Below are 25,485 nucleotides of genomic sequence, written 5' to 3'. Positions count from 1 at the left end.
ACATCAGGGCACATGTACAACTTTTGAATACATATTTTTGTATCCTCTGGGTAAACACCTACTAATGCAATTGCCGGATCATCAGGTAGTTCTATTTTTAACTTTTTGAGGAAGCTCCACGCCGTTTTACAGAGTGGCTGCACCAGTTTGCATTCCCACCAACAGTGTAAGAGGGGGACTACTACTTCAAAGTAGGGGATGGTTAGGAATTTTTGGCAAAGTGCAATATCCTCCAGAGTGTGTAGATCCCTAAAAGAGTTTCAGCTGTCATGTGGTGTAGTAGGTGGCCATGAAGGATGGGTAGGTAAAGCTGTACTTTTGCTTCAGATCTCAACTGACTAGCTTTAGTCTATTGACTTCCTCTCCTTGGACTTCAGTTTCTCCATTCATAAAGTAAAGGTGTTGTAAGTCAAGTAGTGATCTCTAACGTCTCTTTTGGTTCAAATACCTATGATTTTGTGGTTCCCGTAAATGAATGGACCACAGTAGGAAATGGTCCCATTTCTCTCTTGGCCAAACCTATTTATTTATTTATTTTAAAAGATTTTATTTATTTATTTGAGAGAGAGACAGTGAGAGAGAACATGAGTGAGAAGGTCAGAGGGAGAAGCAGACTCCCCATGGAGCTGGGAGCCCGATGTGGGACTCGATCCCGGGACTCCAGGATCATGACCTGAGCCGAAGGCAGTCGTCCAACCAACTGAGCCACCCAGGCACCCCACTTGGCCAAATTTATGACGCAAATTTATTGTTGCGTGTTTAAAAGAGGTTTTTTTTTTTTTTGAGGAGGGGGAGGGGCAGAGGGAGAGAGAGAACCTCAAGCAGGCTCCATATCCAGTGCAGAGCCCAGCACTGGGCTCCCTCTCACAACCCTGACATCATGACCTGGGCCAAATCAAGAGTCGGACGTTTAACTGCCTGAGTCACCCAGGCACCCTGCATGTTTAAGATACCTAAAGTAAACCCAAATTCTAAGAGTAAGAGTGAGGTTACTTGAAAACTTGAATTGGGAATGGCTCTGTGAAAGTGTCAACTGTTTGAGCTTGGAAGCAGGGGATCCTCAAACCTCAAAAAAAAAAAAAAATTTAGTGAGCACTTGAACTCTCCCCGGCTTTAAGGCTGCGGGCTTTAGGTATGGAGATCGGGCTGCCTACTCAGCTGTACCAGGACAGGGTCAGAGACTTTGGGGGCAGGCCAACAGCACAGAAGAAGGAGGTTAGTTCACGATGCACTGAAGTTCATAGAAGGAGTCTACACAAGCCACTAAGGGAAGTGCGGCTCCAACCTAGAGGCCATCGTGAGCAAATGATGGTGAAAAGCCTAAGGGCAGGCTCTAGTGGACTCAGAGGATGTCACCATGTTCAAGTTGATCCTGGGACTGGCTCATGTCTGAGCTGCTTAATTTCATACCCACAGGGGTGGGATTGGGGGTGGCCGGCCGATTCCAAAAAGAACTCGAGAAGACTTTCTTTGATGTGCTTAGGTGAAGGCGGGCAAAGATTCTAAACCAGCGAGGTGGGTGGGCGTGGAGTGTTGTGAATTGTGGCTGACAAGAGCTGACCTCTAGAGTTAAGCTTTTAGAAGCTTTTAGAGCGCCATGCTGGACAAACAAACCAGATCTGTCCTCAGTGGACAGATGCGACTGCAGATGGAGAAACTGATGACAATTTTGAACACTTTATGGTTCTTGTTACCCCCTATGCTAAGGGAGATGCTTTGCAAACTATAATATACGCCGAGTAGACAGTAATATATTAGGATGTAGGATATTGTGATTTTTCACTTCATGAAAAATATGCATTAAGTTTTTTTTTTTTTTTTAAGATTTCATTTATTTGACAGACGGAGATCGCAAGTAGGCAGAGAGGCAGGTAGAGAGGGGAGAAAGCAGGCTCCCTGCTGAGCAGAGAGCCTGATGCAGGGCTTGATCCCAGGATCCTGGGATCATGACGTGAGCTGAAGGCAGAGGCTTTAACCCACTGAGCCACCCAGGCTCCCCTGCATGAAGTTTTAAAGTAAAGACTCTAAAGTTCAAAGGTCTTGGTGCTTTTATTGGAGCCCCAGGCCCCTGAGCTGTGCATTTCAGACCCTGGGCTGTGGTAGTTCCTGGAGCAGCCCCCTTGGTGGGGAGACCCAGGAGGGAGGGGCAGGCTGGGTGGAGCCAGCCCTGAGCTCCCAGTGTAGGTGGAGCTCTTTTCCTGTTCTGGAAGCAGCTGTTTTTGCTCATCCTATGGGGGTGAGTGGACTAAAATGATGGATGAAATGACGGAGAGATAGTACAAGGTTTTTATTTCCCATCTTGGTGACAAAACTGCAATTTTTACACTTAAAATGAACTGATAGGACTCTGACTTCCACTTCACGTTTTATGTAGATGATAAGTACTTTTGAAAGCTAGATCGCTCCTCTGACAGTTCTCGAACTTGCTTTTCAGTAGAATTGGGATGCTTCATTTATACACAAAGCCACCTTTTTGCTGGAATCCACTATTAGCTGAGGGAAAGACCCAATTCCAGAGACAGAATGGGACAAGAAGAATTGGATTGGGAGCAAGAGGGGAAAGGAACAGGGAAGCTAAAATCAGAGGAAAGATGTGAATTTGGGGTTTTTGGAAACATTTGGTTTTCAAACTGAGGGATGAAAATTTTGTTCTTTCTAATCAAAGAGATACTGCAGTCTCTTTACAGAATAGCCTACAGCAACTGGAAAAATCCTATGTTATCTGGAGCTTTCTATTAAAGGCACACATACATTGGTGCTTTTAACTAGTGGACCAGATGGTCATCTCATGTTCTCTAGACTTCCAGCTTCCTTTTTTGAAGCTGAGCAATGATTTAAAAAAAAAAAAATTCCCATATAGTTAACATACAGGGTTATATTAGTTTCAGGTGTACAATATAGTGATTCAACAATTCTATATAAAGTGGACCAACTTTTCATCTATTTGCAATCCAGGAAAGTGTCTGTGGTTATTATTAGATATAGTTGTACCTATGGTGAACCATTTATACAATGTATTCATCACAAGGTAACATTATAGTTTGTAATGACATGAGAATATGCTTATGATATACACAAAAAGAATGACATTTGCATATACACATGTATTCTCAACTATGTAAAAATAAGTATATAACAAACACAATGGAATAAAATATATAGAATGTTAACCATGATTATTTAGAGGTCATAAGATTTTAGACTGCTCTTATTTTCGACCTTAAAAATATTTCCACAATGAATGCATGTTAATCTTATAATCAGGAAAAAGGGAAGCTCTGGTTGGCAATCTGTCAATCCTTATCCAGTTGGGACTAGGTTGATTATTTGTACTTGGCTCACGTGTATGTGCCTTTCCCCATGAATCACCATGATGTCATTTGGTAACTGAGATTTTCACATACTGCTATAGCCATTATCATCAAAGGGCTCATGCTCATGGATCAGCATAGAATTAGAGCTAGGGTTATTTGGAAAGCCAGCTCCCTTACTTGTATGTGCTCACAGTCAATACAAACACATTTTCATGAACCATAATTACAGCAACATTTATAACCAAGTGGAAATGTTAGAAGGTACATGACCCAGGGCAATCGGGAAAATTATCTCTTTTGGACAATCTCAAGTTCACATAATTTTATCTATTTTCAGTTCTATGTGTCACTAGTTAAGGCTGGACTTTTTAGTTGTTGCTAGACTTCTGACACGAGAACTGTTACAAAGCAAGATATTTTGGGTGTTTCTTGGGTTGCATCCCAACAGCACACTGCAGATCAGTAACTACTGTACAGGAAAAAGACTTTGGAATTCCAATAAATCTAAAGAATGTCAAAGTTAGCCAGCTGTCTCTATGGCAGGATGTGTGGGAGTCTTGCTATGCCATTATGCGTGCCTCTTCCAAAGGGGATTGAACATTCAGTGTTTCCCACACATATTTTACCAGAACATCTTATTTTCGCTGAGCACGTCGAGGGTCATGTTTTCTGGGTAGTCAGGAAATGCATCTCTAAGGAAGGGTCTCCCTTGGTTTCTTTGCATAGACCAAGGGAGGAAAGATCCAAAGAGTTCCAGTCTGAATCATGGAGCCTGGCTAAGGAAAGCCACATGCTGTTTGTAGTTCATTATCTCTCGGTTGGTGTTTAATCAAGAAGATACACTCAAAGCTACTAGAACACAACTCTGGTCTGATCAGTAAAGGAAACTCACCTCCCATGGTGTCCTCCCCAAATATATTTAACTGGTCATCACCCTGTACATAAAAAAAAAAAAAAACACCCAAAATATTAGATGACAGTAGTAATAGGTATTATGCTAAATTTCTTGCCAACATGCATTAACATACCTAACCTTCCAAACAACTCTATGAAGGATGCACTATTCCTATCTGCCTTTTATAGATGAAGAAATTAAGAGTTTGAGAAGCAAGTTGCCCACGATCACATAGCAATGAGGGACAAAGCCCAGACTGAACCCTGGGTTCATGCTGTTCTTTTTGTACTGCTCAGTTTAGTGTCACACCTCACTTTCCTGGTGCATGACTTATCTGTGATCAGAAAAGCTGATTTGAAGAAGAGAACACTCTTCAGTACCCAAAGCTCACTGGTGGGTGTAGTCATGGTGGTTTTACAAAAAACTCTGTGGTGTAACATTGGACGTGGCATGCTTTCTCTGGAGTGCCAGATAGGAAGTGTTTTCCAGCATTGTAAATCATATAGTTAACCACTGGCCAATCCTTGAAAACTGAAGCATGAAATAAGGGAAATTGGAAGGACTAGCTTTGATTGATGCCTGCTTTTAAATTATTTTATTTTTTTAACCAAGCAGCAGCTGCATTTTCTTTACAGAAGAACCTATGGTAGTTGGGGAAAAAATGTAGGATGAAAACTTATAAAAAGACATTTGATAAGAATTCTGATTTTTACTTATGTCTCCATCCATCCCATATTCCCACTCCCTAATTCTGTATAGGTAGCCACTCATAGAAGTTTTTTATTTCCATCTTTTTCCAGATACACAAAAAACAACTTCCAGATACCTATGGATGCGTTTGAATATAATTATAACATCTTGGGGCGCCTGGGTGGCTCAGTGGGTTGAGCCTCTGCTTTCGGCTCAGGTCATGATCTCAGGGTCCTGGGATCAAGCCCCGAGTCAGGTTCTCTGCTCAGCGGGGAGCCCTCCTCCTCACTCCCTCCTGCCTCTCTGCCTACTTATGATCTCTCTCTCTCGGATCTAAAAAAAAGAATATTATATCATCTTGTGACCTCCATTTTGTACACAGAAAGGAGTGAACTTCTATTACACATTGCATATATGTTCAGAATGTGTACAGAATATACACACTGATCCAGAATAATATTGTTCTTCCCCTTGCTTTTTCAGTTATTGATGTACCCGGGAGAACTTTCCGTGCTCATCCAGAATATTCTCGGTTGTACGGCGTTCTATGGTATGGAAGCTACCACAGTTGTTGTTTTTAACTCGCCCTTTATTGATGGACCACTGAGTAGTTTCCGATCTTGGATTATTTTGGAAAAAGTAGCACAGCGAATAAGCTCATGTAAAGGTCATTTCATACACATATGCCTGCTGGATGAATTCTCAGAGAAGGGACTGTGTGGTCAAAGAGCAAATGTATTTATAACAGATAGATTTTGCCCAACTGCCCTTCATAGAGGTGGTGCCATTTTGCAGGGACGGCCTGCGGCTCACACTTCACTCCAGCCTCTTGCTTCTAATTCGCTTTGATGTGGGAGTCAGTTAAATGAGGTTGCCTGGTTGCATTAATGCTCCCTAGAGGTAACCGCTCTGAGAGTACTTGTTTGCAAACGGAGCCTTGCCAGCCCTTCTTAGAACATACGCCTTCAGGGCAACTTTACTGCTTGTCTTCTTAGATTTGCCTGTGGATCCAGAACGATTCCAGGTGAGAGAAGAGTTTTTAATGGAGTGGTCATTCAGGGACACATTTACATTAATTAGCTTCCTTCCAGTGAGCCTACCTCCACTTCTGTTGTTGAAATAATTGCATTTCGGAGCTGGGAGTTATAGAGATCATCTCACCCAACCCTGCCATCCCCTCTCCCATTGTATAGATGAGGAAATTGATGGTTACAGAGGTCATGTGAGGGGACCACGGCCATAGCAGCTTGTCTTTTTTCTTTTAAATAAAGGTTTTATTTATTTGACAGAGACAATGAGAGAGGGAACACAGGCAGGGGGAGTGGGAGAGGGAGAGGGAGAAGCAAGCTTCCCACTTAGCAGGGAGCCCAATGCAGGGCTCAATCCCAGGACCCTGGGACCATGACCTGAGCGGAAGACTGATGCTTAACAACTGAGCCACCCGGGCACCCCTGCAGCATGTCTTTAGTGAAGCCAGGGTCAGGAGGAGAACCACATCACCTACCACACAGCATGGCTCCTAAAGATTTAGTCCCATCAGCTTAGCTATCGCCGTGAATCTCTTAGTGTCCTGTTCTGAACTGGCTAGTGCACCCATCCCTCAGGTGTTGCTAAGGGCTCACAGAAGTCCGGCCCCGCCCTCAGCCGGGGTTGACTCCGGGATAAGGTTCCCTGGAGATCAGGCTGAAGCTAATCCCATCCTTGCTCAGCTCCTACCCCTGCCCTCTCCTGCATCTCTCTCCCTCTCTGAAGAGCAGTCCCTAATAACTTCCTTTTAAAGAATCCTCATTTCAGGTTTTGCTTCTAGGGAAGCCCTCCTGAGACAGGGACCTGTTCAAAGCAGTTTGATGTTTGCCCAAGATGCGCCTACGTAGAAAGTGGCTCAGTAGCCTCTGCTGGCAAAGAATTGTTAGATCAAGCTCTGCTTGTTCCTTGTCAAACAGCTATCAAACATATCCAGGTCATGTGAGGGAGTCCTCCCCCTCGATTTTTAATATCATTGTTGAATGATTAGACTTTCACTCATCTTACAGGCTAAACTGCCTCAGATCTTTCTTCCACCTAGCTGTCATGTTTTAGGAGACTGATCAAGGTTCATCTGATTCATAAAACCATGTACCGTGTTTTAAAGGGGCCTGTCTCACCTCTGTTTGGCTTCCTGTGTCTGATCTGTTTTTAATCCATTGCTCTTTTTCATAGCCTTCTAATCTGTTTGCCCAAACGCTTCAAATGAGCCCCAGCTTTATTTACATGCACACGGCATTCACGGTCATGAAAGCCCAGATAAATGGGCTGTTTGATTGGAGGGTGTTATTTTCACATGATGCTCTATAAACCTCATGATTCCTATGTGAATCTTTTGTAAATAAACTCAGTCTGGCATCTTAAACAGGTGCGTACGTGCACGCGCGCACATACACACACACAGACACACACACACACCAAAACAACTAAGGAAAGGCCAGCTCTTCTGGTTCTCTTTTGGTGAAGAAGAAGCCATACAGAGTCTGAAGGCCCTATGTGTTGTCTCTTTCTTTCCTAGTCCAAGTGTGTTCTGCGTGAAAGGCACTCATTCAGAACGTCAATTCTGTAAGAAGCAAAATGCTCTACAAGCTTATGTGAGAAATACCTGATAAGGCGTTTCTGAGCAGGGAGCTGGGAGCTGGGAGCTGGGAGCTGCCTCTTCAGTGAGGCACCCCTTGAGAAAGCACAGCCTATGAACTCCCAGGCTCCAGCCTGAGGGCCTGTGGGTGCGTCCTCGGGGCACACACAACCTTTCATCTCGTTGTTCTCCATCTAGACGGCCTTCTGTCGCCTGTAAGTCTGAATGGTGAGGTTGGGTTTTGTGGGTGCCAGGAGACAGAGGTGCTCTCTGCTGTCTTAAACGGGGTTTAGGGGGCAAAACGCAGAATACCAAGTTGGAACCAACTGACAGAAATAGTACTAATATTGGCTCAGATTTCATGTAAGTGTCCATTATGACTCACACATATGGAGCCAAGACACAGCCTTACAATGACGTGATAAATGCTGGCAAAGATGGGACATGCTGCAGCCAAACCACCAACACACAAAACCAAGTTCAGGTCTCCACCCCTCCTTGTGCTAAATTTATGAGAGCACACTGGTACCTGAGGAGAAGAAATCAAGAATCTTGTTGAAGTGTCATGGCTAAAACCTCAGGACAGGATTCATTGTTTCATGGAAAACTGGGTTTGGGCTATGGATTTTTTTTTTTTTTTTGGTCTAGATGTCTCATTCTCCAGTCAAACAAGAGCCACGAGGAAAGCAAAAGCGGGTTGCATTCAGCTTTATTTGCCTGAGCGGATGTGTAGGCAGGGAACTTTGCAAGGCTAGGTTCTAGTATGGTCGGCAGGAGGTGTAGCTAGCTGGCGTGTGCATGTGTTTCCCCATGCAGTCAGCGCACCTGTCATCACCACCTTGCGGTGTGGACGTCCGTCATTCCCAATTCCTTGAATAATTGAAATTTGGGGGGAGAGATCAAAATAGGGCAACATTGCCTCCCAGATAAGTTCCTCAATCCTAAGAAAGGATACCCTGCAGCTTGCACTGACCGCAGCACGGTGTGTGCTCTTGGTTGCTGGACCAGTCTAGGGTGGTATTGTCACAAGCAGATCAGGTTACGCTCGAAGTGGACATTGAACTTGTGCCTTCCAGATCTGGAAGTGTTTCTGCGGAAAGAAGCACACTGGATCCTCGCCGCAACGCTATGTCTGAGGCATGGCATAACTGCAGTTCTGTGGTCCGTGGGATGGGTGTGCCTGAGCCCCCTCTTGCCGCCCTCCGGGCCCTGAAACCAACCGGTGTTTCCTTCTCAGCATCCTCTCACTGGTTTCAGAGGTGAGGTCAGGTTGTCAGATATTCTTACCGTCTGTCCTTAGGTAGATAGCGTTGATGTTTAAAAATCCTTGGTGGGGGGTAGCGCCTGGGTGCCTCAGTAAGTTAAGCATCTGACTTCGGCTTGGGTCATGGTCTTTGGATCCTGGGTTTGAGCCCTGTATTGGGATCCCTTTGCAGCGGGAGTCTGCTTTTCCCTGTGCCCCCCCCCCCCAACCCCCCACTTCATGGGCGAGCTCTCTCTTTCTCTCTCTCTCTCAAATAAATAAAATCTTTAAAGAAAATCCTTTTGGAGACCGTGAAAGGAAAGCTCCCCTGGGAAGGACGGAGAAGTAGTAGGTCATTTTGGGGGTGTCCTCCTAGTTCTTGTTTGTATTAAACAGTGTGTGTGTGTGTGTGTTTCATGGTATAAAACTGTGTATAGCTTCAAATGGGATTGTGAGAAAGAGGCTTTATTTAACAACAGAATTCACAGCTAAGATGAATTTCTTGCCCTAAAATTCACAAATACTGCAAAGAAAAGACTATTTTCTTTCTCTGACACTGAGCACAGATATCAATGTCAAGATTCAAAAAATGGATCTCAAAAAGGTTCTTTTGTTTCTGAAACGAATGTGAGGAGCAGTCTTCTCTAATTTTTTCTTACCTCAACTGGGCAGATGACCCAAATTCTGGAAGAATCACAGACAATAAAATGCTAGCATACAAGGATTTTCCTAGGTCTGTTTTTGAACTAATCTAATGCCTCCTTCACTGGTTCTAAGAAGCAACAGCAGGAAGGGATGGGTGTGAGGCAGGAAATGTTCCGCAGTTCTCAGAAGGGGTCCTCTTCATTGAGAAGCAGAATCTTAACAGGAAGAAATAATAATCCAAAAGGGAGCAACCCAAACATTCTCAGGCTACCTCCCCATTTGGTAACCTGAAAATGAAAATTTTGGAATCTTTCTTGTTTAAAAACAAAAATAGTGAACACCTTGTGTGAACGATTTTAAAAACAGTTACTGGACTTGCTATTTGCTAGTATTTAGAGTGTTTTTAATGTGCATACTCTCATTCGATCCTAAAAACACTAGAAGGTACCTGGGCAAGTCTGGTATTTCCCATTGTTCCCATGAGGAAATTAAGGCTCCGCAAGCTTGTGTGACCACGAAGGATGCCCTGGCGAGGGGGTTTTCCTGGTTCCCAAGCCTGGGTTCTGATGCTTCTCCTGCTGCTGGGAAGGACTGCAATGACCTGTCTGTGTACCCAGCGCAGGAGCACAGAGTCTAAAGAGGGGCTCCGAGACACGTGGGGGTAGTGAACGCTCCTGGTGGCACATGAGTAGGAAGGAAGTGGGAGTCATTTGCGAAAAGAGGAGCTGAAGCCGGATGGTACTTACCACGGGATTTGAAAGTGAAACTGTCAAGTTCATTGAGAAGCTGTGAATGAAGTTTTCGAAATTCCTCGGATCTTTGACAGGGGGATATTGGCAAATAGAAATGTAACTGCATCTTATCAGTGGGAAGAAGGGAGACTGGCCCTTTAGAAAGGTTTGGAGTGTTTACAGTTCTTTTCGGAAGCATGTTTTCATTTAAAGTAATGTGCAATTTGGGGGAAAAAAAAAGTATGGGAAATGGTGTGTAATTTAGTTACACCCAAGAATTTATTTCACGGCAAGTCTCATTTCTCTTTCACTCAAGTATACACAATTAGAGGTCTGCTTGCTGTGGAAGTACTTGTATAATTGAGTAAACAGGGATAAAAAAAATATAGGGGATGCTGGGCTAACCTTTTCCCAGTCTTATTAAATTGCAGGTTCTCTACATGAACTACTTTAAATAGTGGTTTACAGATCTTGTTCTCTAGGAGGAATGGCATCTTTCTTCTTTTGTGTAAAATTGAAATGTTGGTGTCTCTAATAAAAATTTTAAAGAAAAAGTCTTCCCTACAACTTCCTGTTTTCACCTCACTGCTAGAAGATCTTGGGAGACAACTTGGATCTTGTCTTCCTTGGCCAGTTGCAGCACCGTTGTTAAGCAGGGCTTGGTCAGGCTGCTGGTGTAAAGGAAGGAGCCAAGCTCCCATTCTGATTTCCTCTCATTTAAAGTTAATGTTGGCCATAAGTCACGTCTGACTAGGGTCTTACTGAGGAGACTTATTTGGCCTTTATCTCTTTGTTTTCTGATTCCTTATAAAATGGAGATAAAAAGGCAAAGCGTAGCTTCGACCATTGGGAACTACAGAGCACACTGGCTTGTCTCTAACACTCTGTTAGGTGCTATGAGAATATTCTCTTCTTACGAGTTACTCTCAGCAAAAAGGGAAATCAGGTTAATTATTAGAACAACACCTACTATATGTGTGTTCCTGTGTTTTCCAGGGAGAAAAACATTGACCAGAGGAGTCATCCTTTGTCCCTCCCTCCCACCATCTTTCTTGAAAAAGGACGTATGGGGCACCTGGGTGGCTCAGTGGGTTAAAGCCTCTGCTTTGGGCTCAGGGCATGATCCCAGGACCCAGCTCAGCAGGGAGTCTGCTTCCTCCTCTCTCTCTGTCTGCCTCTCTGCCTACTTGTGATCTCTGTCAAATAAACAAATAAAAATCTTAAAAAAAAAAAAAAAAGGATGTAAGACTGGGGGGAGGCAGGTGGGGTGAAGTGAGTGAGTAGAGGACTGAAAAGACACTCTGACCCCCCCATCCCTCTGCCCTGAGTTCTTCACTCATTCTCTGAGCACCCCCAATGCCTTCTCTGCAGTCTGAAGCACTTCCTGATTATCACTATGGAGAGATGCAACACACAGCTTCCCAAGGACCAACCCTAAATCCAGAGTCCATCTCCAACCTTGTCCTACATCTTTCGCTTTCCTGATTCTCCAACTTGAATGTCCACATCCATCGCCCTGAGGTTCTAGAGGGTAAGGCCATGTGGGGAGTGAGACAGGGTTAGATGGTGGCTGGGGAGCCATACAGCAAGGAGGAACTAACAACGACATCCTGGCTAGACCAAAGAGGAAGGTCAAAAAAGGTGTTCTTCCCACTAGAAACAATGTGCGGACCTGAGTTGATGGGGAATGAGATCTTGTTGGGACACTGAGTGAAATCTACTTCGGGTTTCTGACCTCTAGAATTGTAAAATAATCAATGTGTGTTCTCTTTACCCACCAAGTTTCTGGTATTTTGTTAGAGCAGCAATAGGGAATTAACACAACTCATCCTGTATGCTAGGAATGGTTCGAGATCCTGGGAAGGTAATGGTGAGCCAACAGTTTCGGCTCACCGAGTCTATTAGGTATCTGAGCGTGTGCTGAAACAAAAGGTTGTCAGTGATTGTTATCCATGGAAGTTTTAATTCAAACAGAATCTCATATGGAAGCCTAATATCTAAAACCAGGAAGAACAGAGCTCCTGTTGGTGGAGGTGGAACAGGTGGTTCCAGACACTTCCAGGGCCAGCCCCGCCACCCCCGCCACCACCCTCTCCCCCCACCCCTCTTTGGCAGATGCTCTTAGATGCCTACTCAACAGCCCACTTTCTTGTAGGCAGAGCCACCTCCTTCCTTGGACACTGAAGATGCCAGATCCTTGCTTTCCTCTGCCTTATGGGCCTATGACTGTGACCCAAAATGGGCCAACAGGATGTGAAAGGCAATGTCCTCTGGGCTTCGGTGGACAAATTTCCTCCCAAGGAACAAGTGTGGGGATCAGGCTCACTCATGATTCTATTTTTGCAAATGGTCATGTAAGAATGAGATGTTTGGAGCTGCCCTTGCCACCTGGAGAGCTTGAAGGGAGGCATTGCTCACATACTGAGGGGGGCAGATGGGAACGGGGAAACAGTCTGGCCCTGTATGACTACGGCTGGTCCGACTCTGGAACCATCTACCTCTAGAATGTGGTTAAGGGAGAAAGCAACATTGTACATTGTTTAAACCAATTTTAGTTAGGTAACTAGCAGGTGCAAGCAACCTCATCGAATCCTGTTGAACTTACCCGGGATTGCAAAATCCTTTCTTGGGTAAAAAATGGCTCAAGTGTATAGAATTTTATATTTTGCCCGTACTTAAAGGCACTTACCAGTCAGTATTCCAATAAATGAGTTGTTAAAGGTTAAGAGTATTTGGAATACAAACCTAAAATCAGTGTGTTTTTAGAGCTCTTGGAGGACTCCAATTCATATCCCAATAATCTGGCCGCTGTACAAGGCCCAGAAATGTTCAGTGTTCCCATAGAGGGTGGCACGTGCTACCACTGGCCATCTTTTTTTTTTTTCTTTTTTTTTTTTAAAGATCTTATTTATTTATTTGACAGACAGAGACCACAAGCAGGTAGAGAGGCAGGCAGAGAGAGAGAGAGAGGAGGAAGCAGGCTCCCTGCCGAGCCCGACACGGGACTCGATCCTATGACCCTGCGATCATGACCTGAGCCGAACGCAGAGGCTTAACCCACTGAGCCATCTTAACGGCTTTGGGGGAGGAGGCTTTCTTGCTGCTGTTCTTGTTTTTCATTATAAATTATGATCACTTTATCGTCATTATTACTGATTTAATTGGTTGTGGTTGTTTGCTTAATGTTAGCCTGTGTGCTGATACTTACTTGCACTGACAGTCTCTGGGGACAGACTGTGAGGTGTGCAAGTCTGACAGTTCACAGATGAGCCTTCAGACTCACCCAGTTGCAGAATGGAAGTCTCTCCACACCCCAGCAAGTTGATGCGATAAGGCTCAGCACTGTCACAGTTGCTTTTATTCAGGGAAAAGTACGAATAGGTGAAGTAAGCAGGCATTTGAGACAATTATAAAAAAAAAGGCATTTCAGTGCCTTCTAAAAGTCACTGAAATATTAAATATTATTTTTATAAATTATTATATATAATAATATATAATATTATATTATTATATTTATATTATAATATAACATATTATTATATAATATATATTATATATTATTATTATAAATAAAAATTATTTTTATTTAAAAAATTAAATAAATAAAATATTATTTCAGTGCCCTGAAATAATATTTCTATCATTTTATTATATTGGTTGTAATAATAACAACTGCATTTATTGGGCACGATCTCATTTAGTTTGTTCACTAGCAGCCTAGTGAAGGAGCTGCTATCATCTTCCTTATACGTATTTGAAGCTCTGTTTTAGGGATTGTGAAAATCTGCCTGAGTGTTGGGGCTAAAAACTGTGTGAGCTGCGATTTGAATTCAGGTCTGTCTGATTCCAAAACCCGAGCATCACCTTAAATGTGCCATTAAATAAGAAAATTCAAAATCATGAAGAGTTTTGGGGATTGGATTGTGTTTGTGGCCACAAGGTGTTTCTTCTCCCCTGCAAATTCAAAAATGGTTTTTGAATTACCAAATAGAAACTAAGATATTTGTTAAGTAATTATTTTGTATTGAACATATTTTTGCCTATGTATACAGCCCCTACAAAAACAGTTAAATCAAATTTCCAGCCCTGTGCTTCAAGTGCGTGTTGCCCTCTTTTCTCCTGTATGCAGTAGGTGCTCAAGTGTTGCTGGCAAAAGTTCTAAGAAAAACAAGTGCTGGGGATGTGGTGTACAACATGGTGACCACAGTCAACAATACTGACCTGTTTCTTTGCCAGATGTTTAAGAGAGAAGATTTTATGAGTTTTCACATGCACACAAAATTTGTAATGGTGTGTGGTGATGGATATTAACTAGGCTTATTGTGGTCATCATTCTGCAATATATACATATATCAAATCATTATCTTGTACACGTAAAGTGAATATAGTGTTATGTGTCAACTATATCTCAATTAAAAAAAGATAATCTCTTTTACGGAGGACAACTTGTTGTAGATGTTAACCTTATCTACAATATACCTTCACAGCGACATCTAGATTGGTTTGGGTAAGTAACTGGGACCAGAGCCTAGCCAAGGTGAACCATAAAAGGGATGTGTGAGTGAGCCCGGCTTCCATCAGTGGACCTGCTTAGCCAGCCCCATTGTCTCAAGAGAAATAATAAATGGATGTGGGTTTAAGCCACTAAGTCCACGGCTGTTTCACAGCAATGGTTCACTGATACGCAGCCCCTCTTATTTTGAAACGATATTTGAAAATCCTTTTCCTCCAGTGACTTTGCCCTTTCTGTTGGCTGTCTGCTATAATTTTGCCAAGACAATGCAGAAGATGGCCAACGGGCTGTTTTCTAGAGTGACCTCCCTGTGTGCCTCCTGCAATGTGTTGACTCGGAGGCCAGCCTTTTCATCTCCTCTTTGTTTTAAACTCTTCATACCAAGTTCCACAGGAGGTAAAAGAGACATACTTTACTACCTTTTGAAGAGCCTTTGGCAAAGAGTACTTTGGGAGAATTTAAAAGGCACGATGACATCATATTGGAAAATCACACATTCAACCCACTACCAGAAAACACACAGATGCAGAAACCAAGGAAACCAGCCTGCTCTTTTCTACTTCTCAAAGTCTCTCGTACAAAATGCCACACAGAAGAAAGAAATGACTGCCAAAGCAGAAATAAAAGCAGCTCAGGAAGGATGAACCTAGATGAGAAGTTAACTCTTCAAAGCTGGGACACTCAAAATGGAGGGCTGCACTCCTGCTGCTGAGAGAAGGCAGCCCTCTCGCTGTTGCTGGAATCTGGAGGCGGCCTGCCTCTGAGGCATGGTTTCCACATACAGGTCTGCAGTTGTGCATTGTTGTGTCTTGGCTGGGGAGCTGAGTAGGAACTGAACCTACTCACCAGTAACCTGTGTGTCCCTAGGGAAATGGGTGCCTGGAGGAGGCTCTTTTTCTAATTTGCACAAAGATCATGGGCTAGTAGTTGCCTGCCTTGAGGGGAAGCTAGGTCATTTTTTTCTCCATTAAATATTCAGAATAGGGAAAAAAAAAGAGAGTGAGAGTTATGGGGGAGAGTGCAATTGAAAGTTTTATGGTTCTTGCAAATGCTACTTGCATGGTTTCCGTCGGAGTTCCCTCACCCCCTACCCAAGCTCCTCCTCCAAGCCCACAAGCGCTCTTCCTCTTCTTCTTTTTTAAAGATTTTATTTATTTATTTGACAGAGAGAGAGAGAGAGAGAGAGAGAGAGAGAGAGAGATCACAAGTAGGCAGAGAGGCAGGCAGAGGGAGAGAAGGAAGCAAGTTCCTTGCTGAGCAGAGAGCCCGATGCGGGGCTCAATCCAAAGACCCTGGGATCATGACCTGAGCTGAAGGCAGAGGCTTAACCCACTGAGCCACCCAGGCGCCCCAACACATGCACTCTTCTTCTAAGCCTGGCACTTGCTATGCCAGCTTGGCCTTGGCCTGGTCTTCTAGCCCCACTCTGACACAGCCCCAGCATGCAAGCCCTTCCTTTTTGCTCCTTCCCTGATTCCTATTACAGGACCCACCACTGCCTTCCTACTTCACGATGCTACTGCTCTGAGGAGTGGATGAGGTCTGAAGAGAAAGGGCAGGGTATGAAGAAGAGAAAGGGCAGGGTATGAATACAGGCTGTGCTTTTTGATATGAAGCCACTTGGCCTGGGGAGAGGGGCACGACTGGTCTCCTCAGACCCATCTTTTGAGCTCACAGTGGTCTCTTTCCCCAAAGTTGCAAGACATAAAACTTTAAAGGACAATGGAAATGTTCTAAAGGCTGGAATAAACCTTTTTCTCCAATGGATCTTCATGTCTTTCCTGCAATATGTACTAAAATTCAAGAATTAGACATAGTCCCTGGGCTCAGGAGATTTGTGTTTATTTAGAGACATTGATATTAGTTAGATGATCATATAAGTAAATGTATATTAAATATGGATGTATATAAAATACAAGTTTCTAGGAAAATTTAATAGGAGCTCTCACGTGGGGGTACCTGGGTGGCTCAGGGGGTTAAAGCCTCTGCCTTCAGCTCAGGTCATGATCCCAGGGTCCTGGGATCGAGCCCCGCATCGGGCTCTCTGCTCAGCGGGGAGTTTGCTTCCCTTCCTCTCTCTCTGCCTGCCTCTCTGCCTACTCGTGATCTGTCTGTCTAATAAATAAATAAAATCTTTACAAAAAATCATAAAAAAAAAAGGAGCTCTGCTGTGGATCATGGTTGGCCAACTGAGCAAGAGAGGCAATGGTGGTGGTGAGAGAGAAGGCTGTCTCAGGAGGAGCCCTCCACTGATGCAAAGACCCAGAGGAGGAGAAGCTAAAGGCAGAAGAGCAAGGCTGGGTGAAGGCAGCAGGGGGATGGCACACTGAGACACCTTGCGAGGCCCCGGGAAGCTCTAGTGAGAATTCGGGTCTTATCCCAAGAGCAACGGGAGGAGAAGCATAGAGAGCTGTAAGATGGAGAGTGACAAGATCAGCTCAGTGTTTTTGTAAAGGTCAGTCTGTCCAAAGTGGGAAGAACAAAGGCCACCCCAGAGAGTGGTGGCCAAGAGAAAACGAGACCACTGAAAGTATTTCCTTCACAGCATTATCAGTGTGCAAGCGTAAGGTGTTACAATTATGATACCCTTTGTTTCTTAGTCTATCGAGGCAGGGGTAATTCTTCATGTTTTCAGAAAAGTCACATCTCTTATTTAAGGTTATAAGATAAGGTTGGGGTCGGATCTGGTGTTGGAACCCACCCACTGTTCCCACATACTCTCCCAATACAGGCTCTACTCTACCACCTTAAAACAGAAATTTAACCAAGGGGCCTTTGGTGGAAGCCATATGTAAGCAGATGTTAGCACAGAACCTTCCGAGGTGAAAGCTGAAGGCCCACGTTGCTAACCACGGATGACAGCAAGCCTAGCATTTAGCTTAGCATGGAGGGGTGGACAGGGCGTGCTGCTAGAAAGGCAAAGCAGAAAAGGCAGTCTTAGGAAAGCCTTGGGGAAAATAACTCACCAAACATATTACTTTCTTTTTTTTTCCTTTTTTTTTTTCTTCAAAGAATGTTAGGCTCAAGAGCAACTACAGTACATTTATTTTTTCATTTTTTTTCACTTAATTGAGCAGTTGCCACGGCAACTCAAGAACCGACTACTCATTGCCTTCAATGAATTGCAGATACACATTTTTCATCTACTGAAGTTGCAGTGAGCTTTTAAAAAAAGGTAATCTAGAGTTGCTGCTTTTTTTCCTGGCCTGTTATCAGTATTCTCTCTCCACAGGACCCTGGTGTGGCAGCACTTGGCTTTCATGAATGAGAAAAATATGTCACAGGGAGGGAGGATTTAGACATTGCATCAGAATTCAGACTTGCCAGCCGGTCAACATTCAAACATCAATCACAGTGTGTGGGGCAGGCGGGGAGGCACAGAGAGGGGCAGAGGAGAGAATGGGAGAGGCAGCTCCCCCTTTCCAGGAGTACCCCCACTCCTTGGCCAAGAGCTCCGAGACTCAGGCTTCAGAACTGAGTCCTGGAATTGGGTGAAAGGTCCTGCAGATCCGCCCTCCCTCAACCTCTCATTCCCTTTGCTTCTGCTCTGACCCCAGTCCACATCTCCCTTTGCCTGAATTATTAAAATATCCTCCTAAGAGCCTCCCTGCAAACAGTCTCCCCACCGAGTCCATGTTTCCACTCAGTCCCCAGAATATTTCTAGAATACCGATCTGATGGTGTCTTCCTGCTCCAAGGATGACAAGGAATTTCCATCACGGCAGTGCTGAAAAAGCCCTTCCTGACCGGGCCAGCCCGCTGCTCCAGCTTTACTCTCTTTAAAAGCCCCCCATGCTGTCCCTCATGTGCACTGCCTTTTCCAACCTCTATATTCAGCCTATAATCCTTCCTTAGAGCGACCTGCTTAGCTACCTAAACTCCTCTTACTAAAAGATCCATTTTAAGGTTGGACTCGAGTCCTTCTCTTTCCTCCTGCTAGAATGGATCTCCCTTGGCAACGTGCTCATAGATCATACTGAATCTCTGTGATAATGCACACCGTGCCCTACTCTGTCCTATGTTAGAGGTGGAGGGGCACCTGGGTGACTCAGTCGGTTAAGTGTCTGCCTTCAGCTCAGGTCATAATCTCAGGGTCCTGGGATCAAGCCCCGTGTCAGGCTCCTTGCTCAGTGGGGAATCTGTTATGCCTTAAACTTCCGAGGTGGTTGTGTACTTCATTCATCTTTTCATCTTCCACAGCGCTTTACTCACATAAGACAGAGCAGGTGCCTCCCTCCTTATTAACCCATAACACTCCTATCATTTCTCAACATAGGAAGTTATCTGTTAGATTCACTACCCAGCACCCATCCTGCCCCTAAACTATAACTGTGGCCAAAGGTGACTGGATCAGGAGTGCACCTACACTAAGCTTGCCAATCAACACCCTTTCCTGGGAATTTACACTGAGAGATACTGTCCTTTCTTTTGGCTGGACCAGTCGGTGAACACATTACCACCATGTAAATGAGGCCAGTAGAAGATGCGTAGAGGGGTAGAGATGTAGAATGAAGGGAAATTCTTAATGGTCTTTTAGCACCTAGTTCTGCGTTTTTCTAATGGCCAGGTACATTCTTCCTTGGATTTTTGAGAGGTCCGTTTTTGTGGAAGCTAGCTTCAACAGGTCTCTGTGACTTGCAACCACAAGTATCTTCACTAAGGCACTTAGTGAGGATATGTTTTGGTAACATGTTTGTCTTTCCCAAGAGACTGAGGTCTTTGAAGGCCAGCACTAAGTGAATCCTAATTGAGTTCTGTCACCCCAGAATCTGGCATCATGCCTGACATTTAGTACACAGATGTTCAATATGTACTTGTTGAATTGACATATTGACATTTTCCTGCCTCAGATGAGATGACAGGTAGAACTCCAAAAGCACTTAACAAATATGAGCCTCATTTATTATCAGACTCACTGTGTTGAGCTCTGTTCCCTTGCTCTCCAGAGGAGAAAAGGAATTGTTTGAGGACTTCTCAATTATTTAGAAGTCAGATAGAAAGGAGGGTGCTAATTATTGAGCCCCCCTCGAACGTCAGGAGTGAAGGTTCCTCCCTTCAATATTCTCCTATAACATATTAGAAATGTTTCACTAATACACACCCCACAAATCCATATTTATCATAATCCCATTAAAATTGGAATTATGGGGCGCCTGGGTGGCTCAGTGGGTTAAGCCTCTGCCTTCGGCTCGGGTCATGATCTCAGAGTCCTGGGATTGAGTCCCACATCAGGCTCTCTGCTCAACAGGCAGCCTGCTTCCCCCTCTCTATCTGCCTCTCTGCCTACTTGTGGTCTCTGTCCGTCAAATAAATAAATAAAATCTTTAAAAAAATTTCTTTGTATGCCATTAAAAAAAAAAAGATTTGCTACTAAATTTGCTACTAAACGACAGCAGGGACATGATTAAACTAATCAAGAGAATAAATTTTAAGATAACTTTAAGCATTGCAGAGTTTCTGGTTTGCCCAGAATTGATACAAATTACTTTTCTCCATTAAAACAGAGTTCTGGTTAATCAGTAATGATCTTCCTAGCCTATCTGAAGAATATTTTCAACAAACCCAGTTTCATTATTTTAAGGCATAGAGAAAAATGCCACTGTATTTATTGAGTATGATTTTGAAATTGAGACTAACCAAAACTACAAAATTCCCAAATTATTGTGCTTTTTTTCTGCAGCTATTTAAAAATGGTGAGGGAGCACAGCATATTTATTAATATTGAAAGAAATTCACAGCACACAATTATGTTAATAGGTAACGAAATAGTAAGCATACTGTGGTCCCTATTTTTATAAAAATGGATATGTGTATATACAAAAATTCATAATAAAAATTAAAGTATTAACATGTTAAATAGCTTAAATTTGAATATATGGCTATAGGTCCTCTTCTTTTTAAAATCTATATTTTATAACTTCTTTAAAATAAACCTGTATTGCTCAAGTAAAAATTTTTTTAAACAGAAAATTCAGGACTCATATACAACTCATCCATTCATTTGACTGTCTATCTGCCTGTCCATGCACCCATCCAGTTATTCAATATATATTTGGTAAGCACCTACAATGGGCCAGACCAAGGCAGTGAAAGGGTTCCTTGGTTTGCTCTTGTTTTCTTGTGCAAAAGTTGTAATGGTAAAGTTTATGATGTGGGTAATACAGACCATCTGCTCTCTTGTCCTTATGAATAACATAAGATCGTGTGGGCCTTGGAAAGACAGAAAATGTTCTTAGAAAGTAGAGAGTAAGAAATGCTTTTCTAAAGACTATTGTTTGTCCTCCTATTAAGAAAACTTTCTATTCTTCAAATAATGCTCCTAGAACATTCTGATGACCTCTCTGGATCATTTTAAACCAAGCTGAAATGCAGAGCAATTTTAAGATGGGTAATTTAATTTCCAAATAACATAGAATGTTATGTTTCTTTCCTTTTTACTGGGACCAATGCATGTGAGCAAACAAATTTTAATCTTATTCCGAGTTTGGCAACAAATCCCTGTTGAAGTGCTGAGTGGGTCCATATATGTAAATATCCATTCTTCCTTCCACTTGCTTTGTTTATTTCTTGTGACATTTACTATTATTTTGAAAGCTCCTCTTTTGCAATGTAGTTAGCAATGACATAATCTCTTCTCTACACCTTTACTTATTTTGTGTGTGTAGTGACTCATTTTATAAGGTCTTTTCTTTTTTTTAATCCTATAAGGTGTTAATCAGTTTATTAGCATGCATTGGACACAGCCACTATATTTGAAAATGTTCTCTATTTTTGTCTTAATGACTCTTTTACTAATGAAATTGTATCCTTGGGCAAGGTCTAGAACTCTGTCATATTTCTGAGGTATGAGATGTACCTTATGCCTAAAGTGATCACTCTGCTTATTGTACGAATGTAAGATTTAGAGCCTTTGCAGATTTCTCTGAACGTCAGTGTTTCCTCTTGGTACCTGTGCTGTACCAGATGAAAGATTGTAAGTTCTATTTCTTTAAAAGAGTATAAAATGTATTTTCATGGCTCAGAAGGCACAGATATTTAATTAATTATTCCCTAGTTCAAGAAACTCAAGATAAATTTCCTTTTCCAACTGCTTGCATCAATAATGAGAATAACGATAGTAACCATTTACTAAGGCCCTGCTATATGCCAAGTACTGTGCTAGCTTATGGGGATGTAGAGGTGAACAAGACAACGTCCCATAGGTAGTCTTTAAATCTGTAATTCTGGAGATGTGGTCCCTGGACCAGAAGCATTAGATCGCCTGGACATTTGTAAGAAATGCCAATTCTCAGACTTCACCTCAGACCCACTAAATGGCGAACTGCAATGGTGGGGCACGGGAACTGTGTTTTACTGATGCTCCAGATGATTCTCATTTTCTTTAAAGTTTGAGAACCATTGGGTCAAATGAATGAATGGAGACAGTTTTGGTGTCTGTCTCTGTGGCTCTTCCAGGCTACTGAGGTGCTGGTGGGGCACTCAGTGAAGTCAACAGGCAATGGCTGACTCCCAATCTTGCCAGGATAGGGGAGTACGGGTTACTTGGAGAAATTTTACAGGCTAGAGAATCAAGCAGAAGCCTAACCACGTATGGACTTGTAATCCATGAAAAGAGTTTGAAGTTAATCTTGAGAACAGTGAGAAGCATTAAGAGCTTTTTAAGGAGAGTGATAAAATTAGAGTCATTTTAATAAGATTACTTGGGTTCTTTCAAGAAAGGAGATAGAATACATGTTCCAGACAAAGGACCTGAGTCCTGGGGTCTAGAAAGAAGGCCAGAGGCTGAAAATGAGACGGAACATGCACTACTAAGTCCACGCTCAGTGAGTAAACTAACAGCCAGGATCCTGTTCCCTGGCAAGACACCAGAAGTTACTTGTTTGGAAAATGATAGCAAAATTTCTATATTCTGGCATTGGAGCAGAACATACTAGACAAGGAAGTGCTCAGTCCCTGCCTATAATAGGCAGAATAATGCTCCAAAACCCTGCCCCAAATAAATCCACATCCTGGTTCTCAGAACCTGTGAGCATGTTACCTATGGCAAGAGGAAGTTTGCAGAGCCAGTTATGTCAGAGGTCTGAGAATGGGCAGATTTTCGTGATGATCAGGTGGGGCGATGTAATCGTAAGGATTCTTTTTTTCAAAGATTTTATTTATTTATTTGACAGAGATCACAAGTAGGCAGAGAGGCAGGCAGAGAGAGAGGGAGAAGCAGGCTCCCAGCTGAGCAGAGAGCCTGATGCAGGGCTCGATCCCAGGGTCCCAGGATAATGACCTGAGCCGAAGGCAGAGGCTTTAACCCACTGAGCCACCCAGGCATCCCAATCGTAAGGATTTTTAAAGAGGTAGGAAGTCAGAGTCAGAATGGGAGGCATGAAAAACAAGCAGTCGTCAGGGAGAGGGAGGACACAGGGGAACGGATTGGCTGGAAGCGGCTAGCTGCAGGCCTTGAAGACGGATGAAGGGTTCACAAGCTAAGGAATGTGGGCAGCTTCTAGAAGCTAGAAAAGGCAAGGAAAGAGATTCTCCCTAGAGCCTCTAGAAGGAAGGTAGCCCTGCTGATAGCTTGACTTTAGGACTTCAAACCTACAGAACTGTAAGATGGTAAGTTTGTGCTGTTTTAAGTCATATGTTTGTAGTAATTTTGTAGAGCAGCAACTGGAAATGAATACACTGCCTAATCATGCTGGCCTGCCTTGATCTTTTTTTTTTTTTTAATTGATTTCTTTATTTTAGAGAGAGAGAGAGAGTGCTCATGCTCGGACAGGGAAAGGACAGAGGGAGAGAGAGAATCTCAAGTATACCCCACCCCCCAGCACAGAGTCACACACTGGGCTCAATCACATGACCCTGAGATCATGACCTGAGCCAAAATCAAAAGTCAGATGCTCAAATGACTGAGCCACCTAGACGTCTCAGCCTGCCTCATTTTTAATAGAAATAGATGGCCATGGGTCTCAAAACTTGGGCAGGAACTTTAAATATGAAAGAAAGAGGTGCAAACAAATACATCTGAAGGAAATGGAAATAATTTAAGAAACAAAAAAAATTTAGAAACCAATCTAAATGTTATAGAATGCTCTAAGATGGGGCACCTGGGTGGCTCAGTGTGTTAAGCCTCTGCCTTTAGCTCAGGTCATGATCTCAGGGTCCTGGGATTGAGCCCCACATCGGGCTCCCTGCTCAGCAGGGCGCCTGCCTTCCCTTCTCTCTCTGCCTGCCTCTCTGCCTACTTGTAACCTCTCTCTGTGAAATAAATAAAATCTTAAAAAAAAAAAAAAAGAATGGTCTGAGATGATATTACAACCATAAAAGTAAAAAAAAAAATTTATGGTGTGAGAAATGAACAGTTAGAGAAAAAGAAAAGACTCTTGAAAATTAGAAACATGATAGCCGAACTCAATCAGTAGAACAGTTGGAAGGTGAAGTTAAGGAATTTCCCAGAAAGCAGAAAATAGAAAAGCTAAGAGGCAGAAAATGGGAGAAAAGAATGAAAAGATCAATTTAGGAAGTCTAACAGCTGAATCTAAAAGTCAGGAATAGAAATAGCAGAGGGTAGAAAATGAGCAAAGGGAAAAAAAAAAACCCTAGGAAATGTCCCATGGTTGAAGGGCCCGAGTCTCCATATTGGAAGGTCACACCAAATGCCCGGCCCAGGGAAGGAAACCAAGATTCCCACCAAGGTACATCACAGGGAAACTTCAGAAAACAAGGTATAAATAGAGGATCTTTAAAAATTTCCAGGGAGGTGACAATTGAGGGGAGGACACATGTCATAATAATAGAGGATGGAAAATCAGAGTAACAGCAGACTACAGTATGGCTAAGTAGAAGACAATATGTTCTAGACCAGTGCTTTCCACATTTTGAGGAAAATTGATTGCCCTCTCAGGTAAACACTTGGGTAACCTATCAGAAAATGAGGAAAGAATAACACTGTTCGGTAATGGGAGCCTTAAAAATTTTTACTTTCCATCAATTCATTTTTAGGAAGTTACTCCAGGATGTGCTCCAGGAAAAGAAAGGAATACACAGAGAGGAAGACTTGGACCTAAGACACTGGAAAGTGGCTCAAACAAGCACACACAGAGTTTATTGGTCTTTAGAAAATGCTGCTCAGGGCAGGCAGAAACCAGGCTTTTGGCTTCACTGATGCGCTATACACATCTCCTTCCCCATTCCTCATGGTTCTTTGGGACTAGGGTTTCCAAGCATCCATCCCTGTTTGCCCAGAGCCAAGGGGCTTCCAGCATGTGGGTCTTTGGACTTTAAAATCAGAACAGTTGCAGGCAAGCCAGGACAGTTGGTCCTCCCACTTGGAACTGTGGCCTCTGCCTGTGCTCCTTCATGTCTGTGTTCTCCGTTTCTGACACACACTCCCTGTTCGGCCAATGCTCCTCCCTCTCTAAGCCCCAGCTCAAGTCTGGAGATGGAGAAATGCAGCCTGGCCGAGGTGACTCCCTTCTCTCCGGCACCAGAACAATTTTTTAACCTCCTTACAAGTCTCCATTCGAGCAAATGCTGAATGAGACCTCTCCCTGCTCAGAGGGGACTGCTGGATGGGGGATGGGGCTGACTCCCCATCGCCTGCAAGATCAGAGGCGAGAACTTCTCTTTACTGTTCTCTAAAAACTGTGGGATCTCACACTGCCTTCCTCAATGGCTGACGAATTATTTGTTGGGTTAGGGTCCTCCCGAGAGCGTTTCTCCACCAGAAAAATCCTGCCACCATGGGCAAAGTCTGAGCCGAATAACCGTCTGGAACTGGCAAAAATCCCAGGCACGTCCATTATACTCACTCTGACTTCCGGTCACCTTCATGAATTGGCACATCTTCACGTTTAGACGA

The 25,485-nt window shown here is 43.3% G+C and overlaps 1 protein-coding gene across 1 annotated transcript in view; it reads right to left on the bottom strand.

Moving 5' to 3' along the window:
• AK5 (adenylate kinase 5) overlaps positions 1 to 25,485 on the bottom strand; it is a gene marked incomplete at its 5' end in the record, with an annotated part of 185,240 nt that overhangs the window by 57,876 nt on the left and 101,879 nt on the right. The window contains one exon of the mRNA XM_082688564.1: positions 4,207 to 4,249. Within this exon, the coding sequence (XP_082544690.1) occupies positions 4,207 to 4,249 (43 nt within the window). The remainder of the gene's footprint in view (positions 1 to 4,206; positions 4,250 to 25,485) is intronic.

This window comes from Mustela nivalis (assembly GCF_964662115.1).
Source record: "Mustela nivalis genome assembly, chromosome: 10".
Classification (NCBI taxonomy): Eukaryota; Metazoa; Chordata; class Mammalia; order Carnivora; family Mustelidae; genus Mustela; species Mustela nivalis.
This window is presented reverse-complemented; position numbering and strand designations above follow the sequence as displayed.